Here is a 19,723-nt window from a genome sequence, read left to right on the forward strand (position 1 = left end):
AACGCGTGACGCACCGTTGGACATATTAAAGAAGACAGCTGCTGGGTAAGTTTAACCCCCGCTCACCAGCCACATCAGGTGCAGTAATTATCTGGATAAATTCAGAATGAAATCCATTCACTTTTTACATTACGTTAATTTCACTGCAGTTCCTAGAACCTATGCTTGGGTGTCTTTTGTGAGATTACTGACCTACATAGCGTAACTTCCAAATCTTTTGTTTAAGACATTTCTTTACTAAATAGTACAATGCCTTTTAAAGGGACACTTAAGTCAGGAATAAAAAACAAGTTTAACTTGCCTGGGGCTTCTACCGGCCCCCTGCAGCCGTCCCGTGCCCTTGCAGTTACTCACGGAGCATCCAGTACCCTGCACCAGCTGGTTTAGTTTTCGCTGACAGGGAGTCAGCGGGCTTTCTGCGCATGACGCTATTGCGGACAGGAACGTGAAGAAAAATACGCGTGGCCAGGCCTGTCAGCGAAAACGAAATTAGCTGGCGGTGGGGTACCGGAGGCTCTGTGAGGGTACGGGACGGATGGAGGGGGCTGGTAGAAGGCTCAGGAAAGTAAAACTGTTTTTTATTCCTGGCTTAAGTGTCCCTTTAAATTTGAGGATTTTTATATCAGAACTAGCAAACCCAAGCCCGTTTAAAAACGGGCTCTAAGGTCTGTGTTTGTCGCCGCATGTACTAAGCACGTGCCGCACACCCGGCCGCCCGCTCACTTGGCCGTCTGGCATCCTGGCCCGTCCCTGTCGTCCTGTCTCTGTGAGCCTGGGTCCTTGCTGCACACATGCGCAGTAGCAAAAAGCACGCTACACAGCTACACATAGCTAGCTCAGCTACACAGAGATAGCACTCGCAGGAACTCAGGGGTTTTATTATAGAGGATTGCTACAATAGCTTTGTGATTTGTGTATATAAGACAATTTCTGCACAATAAGTTACAGTTAAAATGTGATGTGTTTTGCTTGGCCAAGGGATTGTGTACCCTACTCTACTTACATGCGCCCTCACTCTCTTTATGCATTTATGAAGTGGGTGGAAGCAAAAAAAAAGAAATGTGATTTATCAACGTCATTCTTCCTTTCTAATATCATTTTAGATCTGTTTCATAGATCAGATCATGTTTATTTTTTTTCTTCATTATTCTTTATATTGATTCCTACCTTTTTTTAATTCTGTTCTGTGATTTACCATAACTTCTACTCTTCATATTCAGTTTAACACTACAGCTTCTCTTGTCAATGAATGACGAGATTGATGTGGTTATATCATTAAAGGGACTCCGAGCAGTGCAAAAACTATGGAAAGATGCATATCATTTTAAAGCTCTCTTTCTCCTCTTTCCAATGATATATAAACCACCGCCCTACGCCTTTTAGTTTTCGCTATTTTCGCGACCGCGATTTCAATCGCGAAAATAAAGAAAACTAAAAGGCGTAGAGCGACGATTTAGGTGTCGCCAGAAAGAGTCCATTATCTTCACTGTATTTTGCAAATTCTACTGCAGATGTTTTTTGTCCTGCTCTTATTGTTACTGTTCAAATGAATTCTGCTAATAAAAATTCTATGTTGGAAATAGATTTTTGTTCTGTGATTGCAAGAGTAAATCCCTATTCTTTGGAGATCTCAATGGTCTGTTGCTAACTGGGGTTCACTATTTTATTTGCATAACGTTTTGTGATTCTCAATATATATTTCACACAAATGATTTTCAGACTACACTTTAATTATAATATATACATCTTCTAATATATACTTTTCCTCTTTTCAGAACTCTATACGTCATAATCTATCACTCAATCGATACTTTATTAAAGTGCCTCGTTCTCAAGAGGAACCTGGAAAAGGTTCATTTTGGAGAATTGACCCTACATCTGAAGCAAAACTTATTGAACAGGCATTCAGAAAGCGCAGGCAACGGAGCATGTCATCCTTTCGAACTCCATTTGGTCCTCTTTCCTCTAGGTAAGAGTTGACTTTTCTATTGTTGTATATTTTGTGAACGGTATTGGTTGGTAAAGGAAATCAAAGCCCATTTAAAAAAATGTTTTTGAAAGAGGCACTGTAGTAACATATAGTAGAATGTAGTTCATTTCAAGATACCGACTTGTTACAGTAATTATCCTGGTTTCAGCATTAGAAGCACTTACTATATGTTTATGACTCCTTGCAGACTATGTACGTTGCGTTCTGATAGAATCACAACGCTGCTGAAAAGTCTTCTTGCACGTTAGACATGCAATAAGACACAGTACGGCATGTACAGTGAAGCATAAAGTACCATTGAAAGTGTGCTTTACTGCCACTGTAAGCGTGCACATTACTCTGCAAATGCACTGCATGCAGCGTGTTATCGCAACAGAACTCAGCGCATCGCATCGCATCACAACACAAACAACGTTATTACTCCCTAGGGATATCATTGCATCTCATAGCCATGGAATGATATTGTTTGTTGCAATGCACATAGCATGCAAGGAACCCAAATTGCTGTAAATTGTTATGTAGCCCAGCCCTCCAAGTCATGTCACAGCCTAGGCTGTTTAGCCATGTAGGTTTCTCCTCCCAGAGCATTGGGGGAGACCAGGACCCATATGCAATTCATTTTTTCACCTGAGTTTTCTCCTAGGTGATATTTTCACAACTTGTCATAAAATGCCTTTTAAGCCACTAGCAAGCAAAGAAAACACTCAAAAAAAAAAATGATAGCACTTTTTTACTAACTTTTGGGTAATTTTCCAATTGTAAAATGCTGAAAAGTTAGATAAACGTTATCTCCTAGGAGATAATAAAGGTGAAAAAGTTAATTGCATATGGACCCAGGTCTTTTTTTCCTGCGGGCTTTGGAACAATAAGCATACAAATATTCCGCAGAGCTGTACCTGACAGCACTAAAAATGTCGCCACTCGGGATACATTTTAGAATGCAAATCAAGCAGAGAAACTGGTGTGCCAAGATTATACAATGGGCAAATAACGGCCAAATGATTTATGAATGAATATTGGGGGGAAAAAAGCACCTTTTTAGAACAGCTCCTCTTCAAATATTTACACACACGCACACGCACACAGTGCTGCTCATAATTATTCATAGCCCTGGCAAATATTGACTTAGTTACATTTATTCAGCCAGCAAGTAATTTTTTTGACTGGAAGTTACCACGTTCCCTTGAGATTTTCCACAGTGCGGGACATCCTGTATTTTTTTTAAATAATATTGTAATTATAATTTTTAATGATACTTTGCACTGTAGCCACTGGAATTTGAAAACATTTAGAAATGGCCTTGTAGCCCTTTCCTGACTTGTGAGCAGCTACAAGGTCCTCACTGATTTCCTTTGTCTTAGTCATGACTGTCCACAAACCAACTGCAGAGAGCTGCTATATTTCACTTGTTGAGTTGATTAAAACAGCTGTTCCCAATGAATCAGGGTAATTAGGATGCTTTAAAACAGCTTGGACTATTTGGGATGGTATAGAACTTTGGATTTTCCCATAGACTGTGACAGTTTTTTGTGAAGGGTATGAATAGTTTTGGACTGGACCCTTTTTGCTCAAATGTAAATAAAAGCTGAGGAATGTTTTTTTTTTCCCACAATAATGCCTCTTGTACATTGGCTTATTATCTTTTGGGAGACGCCTATTTAATTTCCCGTCCAAAAATACTTCAAAGTCAAAATTTGCCAGGGGTATGAATAATTATGGGCAGCACTGTGTGTGTGTGTGTGTGTGTGTGTGTGTGTGTGTGTGTGTGTGTATATGTATGCATGCATGCGCATATCTATCTATCTATCTATCTATCTATATATATATATATATATATATATATATATATATATATATATATATACACACACACACAGAGGGCGCTGCAGCACACAACAGGAAAACAGCGACAGGGACTCCCGGCCACGCTCCAACACGCCCAAGCTCACCAACCGCGCCAAAGCGCCCCCGACCCGGCGAGCCCCATCTCTAGCACAGATAAGCATATAAATGAGCGGTGCTCATAGTTCAGTTAGTAGCTAGTAGAAGGTGAGGTGTTTTTAATTTCATTTCTCCCATTTAGCTGACCCCTGGGCTTTTGGCATGGTCCCCACTAGAACACTGATAAAAGCTGGCATTTTTGCCTGGTTGGAGTGGGGCTCGCCGGGTTGGGGGCGCTTTGCCGCGGTTGGTGAACTTGGGCGCGTTGGCCGGGAGCCCCTGTCGCTGTTTTCCTGTTGTGTGCTGCAGCGCCCTCTGTATTTATATATTTCTTATGGAGATTGGGGTTCTCCAGTGCTGCGTGCATGCTTTGCATAGTATTGCATAAAATTCGGTTTGTGCTGCTCATCCCTTGGTTTATATATGATCAGGCTGTCTTTTAGTGTTTGAAGTTTGTTTTGCACAGTGACTTAAAGTAAACCTGAGATGGGGCGAGATGCATTTTTTTTTTTGCATACCTGGGGCTTCCTCCAGACCACTCCAGACTGATCACTCCCTCGCAGTCGTCCTCTTCCTCCTGGATCATTTGCAATTCACCCCGGAAAGTCCTCCAGTCCAGGGGGTACTGCGCATGCGTGGCCGTTCCCACCCATGCGTTCCTGGATATGGAAGTGTGTGCAGCCGCACTGCGCCTGTGCCGACTGGAGGACTTTCCGTGGTGAATTGCGGATGATCCAAGAGGCGGAGGATGGCGAGGAAGCCCCAGGTATGTATAATTCCCCCCCCCCATCTCAGGTACCCTTAAAGTTTTATTTGCTTTTTTTGCTGTATTGATATACCTGTTGATTGATTTTTCTTCTTTGTGCTTTCAGAAGTGCCCCTGCTTCTCCAACATATCCTGATCTTATGAATTCCAGTGGGTTTCAGACTCCTGAGAGTATGTCGCGAGAGGGGTCTCCTATTCCTCATGAGTTTGGGTTAAAAATGGCTCCTGTTCCAGAGGGTCGATATTCCCAGAGTGCGCCAGGTTGACATATTTATAATAACTTTTTTTTTAATAGATGGAATGCCCACATTGAGTAGTTTATATTGTTGTAATGTATGAAAATGTAATCCATATCTTTCTACTTATGGCTTTCTGTAAATGCTTCTTAGAATGTTAGTTGTATATTGCTACTAATCAAAACCTAAGATGTTTTAAAGCACTTTAGGCCTCCAATTTAGCATGCAATGTGATTTCTGCCCTTAAAACGCTGCTTTGCGTCAAATCCACATTTTTCCCCGGTACTTTTGGCGTGTATCCCACTCTGCCATGCAAAAACAAAGATGTTAGACCCCTTGAAACATCTTTTCCATCACTTTTGTGGACAGCATAAATGTTTCTAATTTTCGAAGTTCGTCTCCCCATTGAAGTCTATTGTGGTTTGCGGAAGTTCGCGCAAACCAAAATTTTTGCGGAGGTTCGCGTTCGAGGTTCGCGAACCGAAAATCGGAGGTTCAAGCCATCTCTAATCATTTGTTTATTGTTTTATTTCATCATAGTGTTAAAATAAAACGTTGTACTGTGAATAAAACGCAGATTTTATTTGCCCATTTGTCCCGGTTATTGCAACGCTTAAAATATTTCCCTAGTACAATTTATGACTCCGATATTTTATTTGGAAATAAAGATGCATTTTTTCAGTTCTGCGTCCATCACAGATAACCCTGCAACTATTTATGTATTTTTTTAATGTAAATTTTACTATTTGGCCACAAGATTTCCTCAGTCATTATTTCCGATTCATGTATGCAAGGACGTGAATCGGAAGTAATGCGTGCACAGTAGCAACATGATGATGCAATGAATGCAGGCATCGCATAGACGCCGGCGTTCATTGAATCGGGGACTTAGATTGCGTTCCCATTCATTCATGTCCCCGCTAACCGGCGGTAACGGGAGCGGGCGGCGGCCGCCAGCTCCCATTGACTAGCTTTCGCGTCCCTGGGACGTCAAATTAAGTTTCCCAGGGCGTGATTACACCTGGTGCAGTAAGTAGTTAATCAATTTTTGAATGTGGCTGTAACATAGCAAAAGGTGGGAAAAGTGATGCGCTGTGAATACTTTTCAGATGCACTGTACTTGCATGTGCTAGCCCTTAACCTCAGCTCGGGGTAACCTGCGCAGGAGGATTTCTCAGGCCCCGCTGGGCCGATTTTTACAAAAAAATTGATTGCACGCAGCTAGCACTTTGCTAGCTGCGTACATATCCCGATCGCTGCCGATTCGCCGCTACCCACCCCCCCCCCCCCCTCCAGACCCCTTGCGCAGCCAGGCCAATCAGTGCCAGACAGCGCTGAGGGGTGGATCGGGATTCCCTCTGACGTCAATGACGTCATCCCGCCCCGTTGCCATGGCTACATGAAATAATTTTTTTTTTTTTTAAAGTGCTGCGCCGCCCCCTTGCCGACGGAATTGGAATGGCAAGGGGGTTAATGCTGGTAATTGATGTAACTGAATCAGGCATGCACTGTGTGATCGGCTAGACAGAACATCAGACATTCTTGTGGTGTTTTGTTATCCAATACATTTTTGCATATCAGTACACATTTTTGTGTGCCGCTCTACACCGTCAAATACTGTGTAATTAATGTGTTTACTACTGTACTCTATAGCAAAGCGGGTGTTCCTACATTGTGGTATTATGATGCTAGTGTGCACGAGTTCCAGAGTTCTGTTTTGTGTTTTAGGCTGGGTGCACACATAGCAGAAACGCTACCATTGCAGAAAACGCTTCGTTTTTGCCGCTAGTTTTAGGCCGGAGGAAAAACGCATGTAAAAACGCATATGCGTTTTCAAGCCTGCGTTTTTAAAAATGCTGATTTTTTTGTTTAATCATGAATGCATCAAAAACACACATTGTGAAAGTCAATGGGAACGCAATGGCAATTTTTATGTCGTCTTTTTTTTTCCCCCCAAAATACTTTTTTTTGCTGTATTTCCTCTTCCTGTTGTCTTCCAAGTAATTTGCATAAAAGGAAATATAAAAACGCATGGAAAACGCATATGAGTTTTGTATATGTGAAGCAGAAACGCATTAAAACACACAAAATGCATGAAAAACACATCGCAAATGCAGTAAAATGCACACAATATTAACATAAAACATGACATAAAATGAAGCAATTAATGTTATGTCTTATGTGAACCCAGCCTCACTGTACTTTTATGTACCTGTTGGGGAGATTTTCATGTCCTTGAGATCTTGTATTTTATATGATATAAACCTGGAAGTTATTGAGGGCAACAAAAGAGGGCCAACAACAAATACTTTATTGTGGTTCCATGTCTTCCACACCCTCCAGTAAAGGATTTTGTGGTTGATGCACTAACCGCCGGTAATATTCCCATGTGCTGGCAGCACACAGCAATATTACTATTACTGCCACCAGCAGTGTATTGTGTGTTATGCTAGTAGCATGACCCGCAGTACAGATCAGCGTGGACATTACGCGGATTACTCTACTAATAGCTAATAGCGTAATGCATGGTACTCTGCTGGGGCTATCAAGCATATTGCTGTGCACTGCCTGCGCACAGCAATATTACCTGTGGTTAGTGCATCAACCCTTGTATTTCTTATATTTTCTGTCCTGCTTGGGAAGATTTACCAGCTGTCATGAGATTGAGAATAAAGAAAATTCATCCAGATGTGGACATAAATGACAAAAGACTGAAATATTTGAGTTTCAACTACTCTTCCACACTATCCAGAGTAAAATGGCTCCTGAAATGCAAATAATTCTGCCTTACATGCAAATTTTAGCACAGTGTTCTGTTTTGTTTTCTTAAAGTTTTTTTTTTTTTTTTATTGAAGTAAACGTCAAAATTTCGTTAACCACTTCACCTTCAAGGATTTGTTCCCTTAAAAACCAGAACAATTTTCAACTTTTAGCACTGAGTCCATTTATTTGCCAATAACTTTATCAGCACTTCTCACACTGAAATGATCTATACATTGTTTTTTTTCCCCCACCAATCACAGTGGGATGCGAAAGCTTGGGCAACCTTTTTAATCATCATAATTTTCCTGTATAAATTGTGGGTTGTTACATTAAAACATGTCAGTTAAATATATCATATAGGGGAAACACACAGTGATATTTGAGAAGTGAAATTAAGTTTTTTGGATTTACAGAAAGTGTGCAATAATTGTTTAAAGAAAATTAGGCAGGTACATACATTTGGGCACCACAAAAAAAAAAAATGAAATCAATATTTAGTAGATCCTCTTGCAGAAATGACAGCCTCTAAACACTTCCTGTAGGTTCCAATGAGAGTCTTGATTCTGGTTGAAGGTATTTTGGACCATTCCTCTTTACAAAAAATATCTAGTTCATTCAGGTTTGATGGCTTCTGAGCATGGACAGCTCTCTTTAACTCACACCACAGATTTTCAATTATATTCAAGTCTGGGGACTGAGATGGCCATTCCAGAACATTGTAATGGTTTCTCTGCATGAATGCCTTCGTGGATTTTGAGCAGTGTTTAGGGTCGTTGTCTTGTTCAAAGATCCAGCCCCGGCGCAGCTTCAGCTTTGTCACTGATTCCTGGACATTGGTCCCCAGAATCTGTTAACACTGAGTGGAATCCATGCGTCCCTCAACTTTGACAAGTTTCCCAGTCCCTGCACTGGCCACACAGCCCCACAGCATGATGGAACCACCACCACATTTTACTGAAGGTAGCAGGTGTCACAGGGCCCCTAGTGGCCGGGACTGCACAATCTGTTTCAGCACACAGACCATGCAATCTGTGGTCGCAATCGGTGCGCAGAAACCGCTGGAAATTTGGCAGCTGACCGACTAGAAGGGAGCCTGTGAGTTATGGTAATACAAATTACACACTATTTCAGGGTATAACTGCCACCACCTCTGTTACCATGGGACAGAGGAACCCACTGACTGACTGACTGACTGACTCTAGACCTGCAAATAGAAAACAGTTAAACACACTCTATTTTATCTAGCTATCAACAATAGTAGCGACTCTTCAGAAACCAGGGTTCAGTTTGAGCAGCTGAATAATAGGGTAACTGAACAAATAAAGGACGTTAGTGTTGTTTAATAAATATGCAATATATATATATATATATAGATATATATAGATATAGATATAGATATAGATATATATATATATATATATATATATATATATATATATATATATATATATATAGATATAGATATAGATATAGATATAGAGATATATATATATATAGATATAGATATAGATATAGAGATATATATAGATATAGATATAGATATAGATATAGAGATATATATATATATATAGATATAGATATAGATATAGAGATATATATATATATATAGATATAGATATAGAGATATATATATAGATATAGATATAGATATAGAGATATATATATATATACAGAACATCTTTAAAATCAACAATTATAGAGACAAATAATAGCACAGTATGAAAATAAAAAGGGAGAAAATACTTAGGTTCGTGGAAATATGTCCTTTTTGGGAAAACTCATAGAGTTCCTTTGTTTCAGATTCATGAGCAAAGTTCAGACAAGATGGCCGCTAACCACATGGTCCTCTGGTTAGCAGCATGCTCTCGTGAAGATGGGATTTGGAGGACTGAGGTCCGCCTGCTGGCAATGTGCTTTTGATGAAGCTGGTTTGGGGGTGTGGCAATGCCTGCCGCCTCTGAATTACCCACCAATGACAGTTCATTGCCTCTGAGAGAGATTTTAGGTTTAAACTTATAAAACGCTGTAACTCATAAACGATACATGTCCCATGACTGTATAGGACTCCTAAAGGATGAGGGTGGGAACTCAATGGTGGATGACCAAGGTAAGGCAGAGTTATTAAATGCTTTCTTTGCTTCTGTCTTCACAAAGGAAACAGCACCGTTGCAAATTACAGATGCAGAAAAGTCTCAATCTTCCAACTATAATATTAAATACTTAACGCAGGAAGAAGTGAAGGCACGACTAAATACATTAAAAATAGACAAGGCACCTTGCCCGGATGGCATGCATCCTCGGGTCCTAAGGGAATTAAGTTCAGTTATAGATAAACCCCTTTATCTTATCTTTTGTGACTCTCTTTCAACTGGCAGAGTCCATGTGGATTGGCGTACAGCCCACGTTTTCCCATTATTTAAGTAGGGCATAGAAGGACTTCATAGTAGAAAATAAATCTTATTTCTCAACATCAACATGGGTTTACTAAAGACAGGTCCTGTTTGACTAACATGCTTAGCTTTTATGAGGTAGTGAACGCTAATGTGGATATTGGAAATGCTGTAGATGTGATATACTTGGACGTTGCAAAGGCCTTTGACACTGTTCCCCACAAAAGTCTGGTGCAAAAGTTGAGGATGCACGGACTGGGGAAGAGTCTGTGTGCATGGATAGGGAACTGTCTAATGGACAGAAAACAAAGAGTTGTGGTCAATGGATCATACTCAAAATGGGAGACTGTTAGCACAGGGGTCTGCACTGGGTCCAGTGCTCTTCAATTTATTTATTAATGACCTAGTAGATGCAGTAGTGAGCAATGTTGCTATTTTTGCAGATGATACAAAATTGTGCAGAATCATCAACTCTCAGGAAGATAGTGTCATATTGCAACAGGATCTGGATAGGATGGCTATATATGCACATACATGGCAGATGAAATTCAATGTTGAAAAATGTAAAGTCATGCATTTTGGTCGTACCAATGTTCTAGCACCATACAAAATAAATGGGATACAGTTGGGGACATCAAACTTGGAGAAGGACTTAGGAGTACTCATCGACAACAAGTTAAATAATCGTACTCAATGCCAAGCCGCTGCAGCTTAAGCTAACAAAATTTTGGGATGCATTAAAAGGGAAATAAAAACTCAAGATGCTAGCATAATATTGCCCTTGTTTAACTCTCTAGTAAGGCAACATCTGGAATATGGAATTCAGTTCTGGGCACCACATTACAAAAAAGATATTGCAGTTTTAGAGCAGGTGCAGAGACGAGCAACAAAACTGATATGTGGGATGGAAGGTCTCACTTACCAAGAAAGGTTTGATAAACTGGGTTTATTTAGTCTAGAGAAAAGACGCCTTAGAGGGGATCTAATTAACATGTATAAATACATCAGAGGGCAATATAATAGCTTGGCGGATGAGCTTTTTGTCCCTAGGCCTTCTCAAAGGACTAGAGGACATGATCTGCGCATGGAGGAAAAACGTTTTAGCCATTTATTTAAAAAAGTGTTCTTTACAGTAAGAGTGATTAAGATGTGGAATGCATTGCCACAGGAAGTCGTTATGGCAAACTGTATACCTGCATTTAAAGGGGGCTTAGATGCTTTCCTTGCATTTGAAAGACATCCATGGCTACAATTACTAGGTAATGCCTAATGATGTTGATCCAGGGATTTTATCTGATTGCTATCTGGAGTCAGGAAGGAATTTTTTTCCCTTTTGGGGCTAATTGGACCATGCCTTGTAAGGGTTTTTTCGCCTTCCTCTGGATCAACAGGGATATGCGAGGAAGCAGGCTGGTGTTGTACTTTGTTCTCTGGTTGAACTCGATGGACGTATGTCTTTTTTTTCAACCAAAATAACTATGTAACTATTTAGGTGGGTAGATTGTAGTAATTGTCACAAAATACCGATTAATATGACATCAGACATGATTAGGGCAGAGGGTCCAGTTCCTGAGAAGGGTCATATACCAATAACCGGATGGGTCATTGGGATGAATTTTATATCAGCACATTGGGCAGATTTTAACGAATAAGACTATATGAATTTCATAGCTGGGCTATACACGGTTTTCATGTAACAGACATAAATCATACAACACATGCATTTAAATATGCCCCCAGCGGTGCCGCACTGGCTAGCTCGTCCATGGCCCCTGTGGCTAGCTTCCTTGTTTCCTTTCAGGCAACCATATGGCAGAAGCAATTGACACCTATCTGAGGGTCTACCAGAGAGCAGAACCTTTGTTCTCAGGTAATTAAAAATAAACACTAGCCTCTCTTGGACATAAGAGTTTGTTCCTAGTTCATTAGCAAATCAACAGAGCCATCCTGCACTTAAGTTAATGCTATTTCTCTGCTGAGAGAAGGAGAGACTCCAAGCTTGACTGCCTGGCCCATAGACATACAATCGAGATCTGTCAACGCAACGACAATCGGTGCAGCAAACCGATTGCATTCTTTTCTCAAGGCTGTTCCGCGACAACAGGCATTGCTGTGTTGTTTCCTCCATGCATAACACCCCTTGTTATGCTCAAATAGCTCATTTTTCGTTTCATCAGTCCACAGCACCTTATTCCAAAATGAATCTGGCTTGTCCAAATGTGCCTTAGCATACCTCAAGCAGCTCTGTTTTTCTTGTGGGTGGAGAAAAGACTTCCTCTGCATCACTCTTGCATACCGCATCTCCTTGTGTAAAGTGCGCCGAATGGTTGAACGATGCACAGTGACTCCATCTGCAGCAAGATGATGTTGTAGGTCTTTGGTGCTGGTCTGTGGGATGACTCTGACTTTTCTCACCATTCGTCTCTTCTGTTTATCCGAGATTTTTCTTGTTCTGCTACTTCGAGCCTTAACCTGAACTGAGCCTGTGGTTTTCCATTTCATCAATATTTTCCTAACTGTGCAAACAGACAGCTGAAATCTCTAAATCAGCTTTCTGTATCCTTTCCTTAAACCATGATGGTGAACAATCTTTGTCTTCAGGTCATTTGAGAGTTGTTTTGAGACCCCCATGTTGCTACTCTTCAGAGAAAGTTAAGAGGAGGGAAACTTACAATTGACCCCATTAAATACTCTTTCTCATAATTGGATTCACCTGTGTATGTAGGTCAGGGGTCACTGAGCTTACCAAGCCAATTTGATTTTCGAAAATTAGTTCTAAAGTTATTCAAATCAATAAAATGACAACAGTGCCCAAATGTATGTACCTGCCTAATTTTATTGCGCACTTTCTGTAAATCCAGTAAACTTAATTTCACTTCTCAAATATCACTGTGTGTGTCTCCTATATGATATTTTTAACTGACTTTTTTATCGTAGCAACCAACGATTTATACAGGGAAATCATGACAATTAACAAGGTTGCCCAAACTTTCGCATCCCACTGTAGGCTTTCTTTGGGTGGTACTTTTTTTGCTAAGAATTATTTTATTCTAAATGCATTTTATTGGGAGTAATAAAAATATTTCTCAGTTTTCAGCTATATATATATATATATATATATATATATATATATATAATTATATATATATATATATATATATATATATATATATAAAAGATTTATTCGTGTAACTGTTGGGGAGTGTGGGAGGTAAGGGGTGAATTTTAAATGTAACTATAGGTCTTTTTATTTAAAAAAAAAAAAAAAAAAAAAAAGTGTGTAGGTGTAATTTTACTACTTGGCCACAAGATGTCCTTGCGCATAACTTTCCTGTGCATACTATTAGTACGCAAACAGGAAGTAATGTGTGGACGTGTAAGTATCGGTGATTGTGAATGATAGTGGCATATCATTGATGCCGGCGATCATTTACACGGGGACTTAGATCAATGACTGGGAACTGCATTCCCATTCATTGATCTCTCCTCTAATGATCGGCGGCGAGAATGAGCGCGTGGCAGCAAGGAACGAGTATCTACGGCCCTGCGAGGTGTAGAGTGATTTTGCAGGGACGTAAATACTCCTCCTGGGGGAGGGGAGGTAGTTAAACACAAACTGTATGCAGCTTGGACTTGGGCTAATAAAAATTGCCAGGACATGCATTAGATTGGCTCAGTTTTATGCTGCATAAAATTTGCATTATATTAATGATGTTGGATTGCTGAGATGTTTATAATAATAAGGAAATTCATAGTTTTTAAACGTTTGTTACATCCATGTCTGATAAAATATATGGATTTTGCTTTATTATATTATATATTATATTGTATATGTGAGCACTGCATAACATCATCATTGATTTCAGGTTCTCCAGTAACTGCACAGCCAGTTATTATGACCCGACCATCAAGTTTTGTGGCCAAGCCTTTACCATATATGTCTGCTTCAGTCATGAGCCAACAGCCCACAAGTCATGCTATACATTTGGTACAGCAAGCTCCTACTGTTACTATGGTCCAGGTAGTGAACACACCCACAATTTCTACAAATGGATACATAATTGCAAACCAAAGACCATCATGTACCAGAGAAGAAGTACATGGCACTGCAATTGATATTTCTGCAAGAGGTGAGAAACTATGGATTTTTTTGTTATAATAGTGTTGCAATTAGGTAGGTAGGAATGTACCGTATTTTTCAGACTATACGATGCTTTTTTTCTTACCCAAAACAGGGGGGAAAAAGTCGGTGCATCTTATAGTCCGAATATACGGTTTCAGCAGAGCAATTACCAGCCGGCATTCTCTTCACCTCTTCCCTCCATCTGCAGGCACCCCTAGAAATGGCGGCGGGTGGGAGATCAGCTATGTCTGGAATGTGCAGGAGTCGGCCATCCACCCACGGGCATACATGCTGAGAACTGGCAGCGGGTGATAAATCAGCGATATCCCAGTGGACATCAATCTGCGGGCATACTGTACATGCAGTGAACTGGCAGCGGGTGGGAGATCGACGATGTCCAAAGTGTTGAGGTTGTGAGGCAGCCGCCCATCCATCCGCGGGCATGACACATGCTGCAGACTGGCCTGCAGCCCGCACGCTCCTCTGCCTCAGTCTGTCTCATATATGCAGCCGGTTTAAAAAATCACGCAGCGCTACCGGCTTCTCCATACTTCCTGGTTTATGGGGTCCTATCAGCGCGTTACCTGAAAGAGTCACGTGCTCTTTCAGGTCACGCGCTGATATGACCCCATAAACCAGGAAGTACGGAGAAGCCGGTAGCGGAAGCGCTGTGTGAAACCGGCTGCATATATGAGACGGACTGAGGCAGAGGAGAGGAGTATGCGGGCTGCAGGCTAGTCTGCAGCTTGTGTCATGCCCATGGATGGATGGATGGATGGCTGCCTCACACCTGAACACTTTGGACATCGCCGATCTCCCACCCGCCGCCAGTTCACTGCATGTACAGTGTGCCCGCAGATGGATGTCCGCCGGGATATCGCTGATTTATCACCCACCGCCAGTTCTAGGGGTGCCTTCTTGAAATCAGCTGAAGATGGAGGAAGAGGAGAGGAAAGCGCAGGCTGCAGCATGTGTGGGTCAAGATGTAAGTTCACCTCTGGCTCAGTCCCTCACAAGGGGAATATGTTGGTAAAACAATGCTAGATAATTGAAGATTGTTCCTCTGACCTGCACTGCTCATGCAGACATAGAGGACTGTATATTTTTAAAGTATCTTGTGAATGGTGGGATCTCCTGTTTATTTTCAGTGCAGTCCCCTTTCTCTGACTAGAAATTAACTTGGATTATTTATTCTTTGAGCGTGTGAGGTTATCTGTATGTCCATCAGCAAGTTACATTTATGAGACCTGTTGCCATGTCCATAAACTGAAGGATGAGCACCCAACCTACAGTAAAAAAAAATAATTTTTGCTCGTTAATGGTATCCTGTCACCAATGGGGGTCATTCTGGGTAGTGACCGTTTGTGGGAAAAAGGTCCATAAGACTCCCTTGCACCATAGACCACCAGGTTTAGTTTTTTTTTTCCCCCCTGATTTTTGACCTCTAAACCTAGGTGCGACTTATAGTCCAAAAAAATACGGTAGTTCTGGAAATTCAATGTTGAGCTGTGCAGAGAATTTCCATGAAGCAGTAAAATCTAGGTGGCTTGATTTATAAATAGTCAGTAGAATGCTGGTTTGTTTGTCAGCTATGCCTGCACATTAAAATGCATCTCAAAATTAAATTTCCGTCTATTTAGTTTTTTCTGCATAATGATGATAATAATAATATGAATCTAAACTCTGTAAACTCCTGACCTACATGCACACATACATTGCTGTTATGTTATACACAGACCTGTCAGACTGAAAACTAGGAGTGTTGCTGCGGTCACCCAGTGATAGCTTTAAGCCCCATCTACACGATACGATTCTTTGTGCGATTCGATTACTGTTCTATTTACAATCCGATTAAATCAGACATTTCCGATCGGGATTTGATTCGATTAAATTCGATTTGCCATTGTTTTGCAATGGCAAATTGAGTCAAATCCCGATCGGACATGTCAAATATAATCGGATCGTAAATAGAATCTTTTTTTTTTTTTTTTTAAGATTCTTTATTTATAACAACAGTTTTTAGGGAACATTACATAAGAATATGCATATTAAATAGTACATACAACATAAATGTATAGAAGCATTGGTATAGTGAGCAATGTTGTCTTGATAGCAATCCAGTGCCATCAAGCCTCTTTTTTTTTCTTTTATCGGCTTTAACTGAACTACCGTCTAGAATCTTAAGAGTCAGATGAACCTGAAATAGATTTATAACGCCAAAAGAGGCCAAGTTATATTGTATCTGTAAATCAAAGGGGATCCCAGGGCCCATAGGGAACATACACCTAGGACACCATTATAGCTTAGCTACAACTTAGCGTGGGAGTCCAACAGGGTAACCATCTGCATGCTTAATCTATATCAATCTATATTGAATGAGTATGGTATAGTCAGGGAGGAAAGAGGAAAGAAGAAGAAAAGAAAGAAGTAGGAGAATGAGGAGAATGTGCACCGCTCCATCCAAGCGCCCGCCACCCAGCACGCCCATTAGCCAAGGGGATTTAGTTATATTCACAGTGTGGTTCCATGTGGATGGGGGTTTGGGACATAGTAGATCTAAGTGGATGTGAGAGAGGCGTATCTGGGTCGTAAATAGAATCTTAATCGAATCGTATCGTGTAGATTGGGCTTTAAGCTAAATACACACGGACCAACCTGCAGCCTGATTATCATCTGACTTTAGTCTGTTGGCTGATAATCAGGCATGTGTACGCATACAAACAACTTGATGAGCAACTGATAACAGGCGGTTTGATCAATTCTACTGTTGGATGTATGTTGGTCTGATATCATGCAGTTGGTGCGTGTCTACAAGATGTTTGAAAGACTTGTACTTGTTTTGAATGTGTAGTCTGTCAGTCCTCTTGCGTGTGCAGTGTGTTAATTGAGTTGGTTGTTTAGTTGTCTAGGCGTGTGTACGTACAGGTCATTTGGTTCGTCAGATTGTGTGATTTGTCATGTTGGTCAAGTGGTTGTGTGCATGTTGGATGTGTGAATGGGCCTTACTGCAAGCTTATCTGGTTCGCACTTGGCTAATTATTTACCAGGTGAGTCTGCTTTGTATGGCAGCTGGCTTGCAGTCAAGTTCACCTAGAACACTCTGGATTAATTAATAGTCTGGTGAGTCTGGTTTGCGTCTGCTCTTTGATTGGCTGCCTGTGTTATAAAAGTCCTTTCTGCGTAGGCTCAACGCCTGTTATGCCGTTCCGCTTCCTGTTCAGCAAAGGGTGTGTTGTTATATTGCTCTGTGTGTTAACTGTCCTGTGCTTTGGTTTGACTATGCTTCTGTCTCATCCCCTGGTTCATCTGCCTATCTGCTGAATCTACTCTGTATGACATCTGGTTGGTTCCTGACTTAGTTCGTTTATCCCTTGGATTAGTAATTCATCTAACCTCCTGTGTATGAACTTTGGCTCCGTTCCTGGACTCTGCTATAGCTGAGTTTTTAGGTGTTTTATTGATTAACTCGGCCTCAGATCCAATACTTTGCATAAGGTGTAAACTTAATACAAGGACAGGAAGCGCCCAAAAGTTGAAGGTAACGCAAAGCTCAAAGAAAAAAATAAGAGGCTGAAGGTGGCTTACAGTACGTTTTATATAAAAAGGTTTAGACATTTATTCAGTACTTAGGACAACGCGTTTCATTTAACATGCCCTAAAAAAAACAATGACGCTCGGGACCAAACAGGAATACCAATAAAATATGAGTACATTATAACATGATGAAAAAAGTCACATACATTAGCATGAGGTTGCAAAAGGTAGCAAATAGGATAGTACCACATTGCACATTAAAAAAAAACATCGACATAAAACCATGTAGGATAGCATCAAATTGCACATGAGACATTTCAGACAGCACCGTATTACAAATGAAAAAAATATATATATACACACACTATACAATAGCACTGTATTGCAATACAAAGGGATATATAATATATATATATATATATATATATATATATATATATATATATATATATATATATATAGTGGAGGAAATAATTATTTGACCCCTCACTGATTTTGTAAGTTTGTCCAATGACAAAGAAATGAAAAGTCTGAGAACAGTATCATTTCAATGGTACGTTTATTTTAACAGTGGCAGATAGCACATCAACAGGAAAATCGAAAAAATAACCTTAAATAAAAGATAGCAACTGATTTGCATTTCATTGAGTGAAATAAGTTTTTGAACCCCTACCAACCATTAAGAGTTCTGGCTCCCACAGAGTGGTTAGACACTTCTACTCAATTAGTCACCCTCATTAAGGACACCTGACTTAACTAGTCACCGGTATAAAAGACACCTGTCCACAGAATCAATCAATCAAGCAGACTCCAAACTCTCCAACATGGGAAAGACCAAAGAGCTGTCCAAGGATGTCAGACAAAATTGTAGACCTGCACAAGGCTGGAATGGGCTACAAAACCATTAGCAAGAAGCTGGGAAAGAAGGTGACAACTGTTTGTGCGATTGTTCGAAAATGGAAGGAGCAAGAAATGACCATCAATCGACCTCGCTCTGGGGCTCCACGCAAGATCTCACCTCGTGGGGTGTCAATGGTTCTGAGAAAGGGGAAAAAGCATCCTAGAACTACACGGGAGGAGTTAGTGAATGACCTCAAATTAGCAGGGACCACAGTCACCAAGAAAACCATTGGAAACACATTACACCGCAATGGATTAAAATCCTGCAGGGCTCGCAAGGTCCCCCTGCTCAAGAAGGCACATGTGCAGGCCCGTCTGAAGTTTCCAATGAACACCTGAATGATTCTGGGAGTGACTGGGAGAAGGTGCTGTGGTCTGATGAGACCAAAATAGAGCTCTTTGGCATTAACTCAACTCGCTGTGTTTGGAGGAAGAAAAATGCTGCCTATGACCCCCAAAACACCGTCCCCACCGTCAAGCATGGGGGTGGAAACATTTTGCTTTGGGGGTGTTTTTCTGCTAAGGGCACAGGACAACTTAATCGCATTAATGGGAAAATGGACGGAGCCATGTATCGTGAAATCCTGAACGACAACCTCCTTCCCTCTGCCAGGAAACTGAAAATGGGTCGTGGATGGGTGTTCCAGCATGACAATGACCCAAAACATACAGCAAAGGCAACAAAGGAGTGGCTCAAGAAGAAGCACATTAAGGTCATGGAGTGGCCTAGTCAGTCTCCGGACCTTATTACAATAGAAAACCTATGGAGGGAGCTCAAGCTCAGAGTTGCACAGAGACAGCCTCGAAACATTAGGGATTTAGAGATGATCTGCAAAGAGGAGTGGACCAACATTCCTCCTAAAATGTGTGCAAACTTGGTCATCAATTACAAGAAACGTTTGACCTCTGTGCTTGCAAACAAGGGGTTTTCCACTAAGTATTAAGTCTTTTATTGTTAGAGGGTTCAAAAACTTATTTCACTCAATGAAATGCAAATCAGTTGCTATCTTTTATTTAAGGTTATTTTTTCGATTTTCCTTTTGATGTACTATCTGCCACTGTTAAAATAAACCTACCATT

General features: G+C 40.7%; 1 protein-coding gene across 1 annotated transcript in view; it reads left to right on the top strand.

The window, feature by feature from the left end:
- FOXK1 (forkhead box K1) overlaps nucleotides 1-19,723 on the top strand; it is a 151,237-nt gene that overhangs the window by 97,712 nt on the left and 33,802 nt on the right. The window contains exons 5-7 of the mRNA XM_068244904.1: nucleotides 1,776-1,969; nucleotides 4,804-4,958; nucleotides 13,953-14,216. Of these exons, the coding sequence (XP_068101005.1) occupies nucleotides 1,776-1,969; nucleotides 4,804-4,958; nucleotides 13,953-14,216 (613 nt within the window). The remainder of the gene's footprint in view (nucleotides 1-1,775; nucleotides 1,970-4,803; nucleotides 4,959-13,952; nucleotides 14,217-19,723) is intronic.

This window comes from Hyperolius riggenbachi, chromosome 7 (assembly GCF_040937935.1).
Source record: "Hyperolius riggenbachi isolate aHypRig1 chromosome 7, aHypRig1.pri, whole genome shotgun sequence".
NCBI lineage: Eukaryota > Metazoa > Chordata > Amphibia > Anura > Hyperoliidae > Hyperolius > Hyperolius riggenbachi.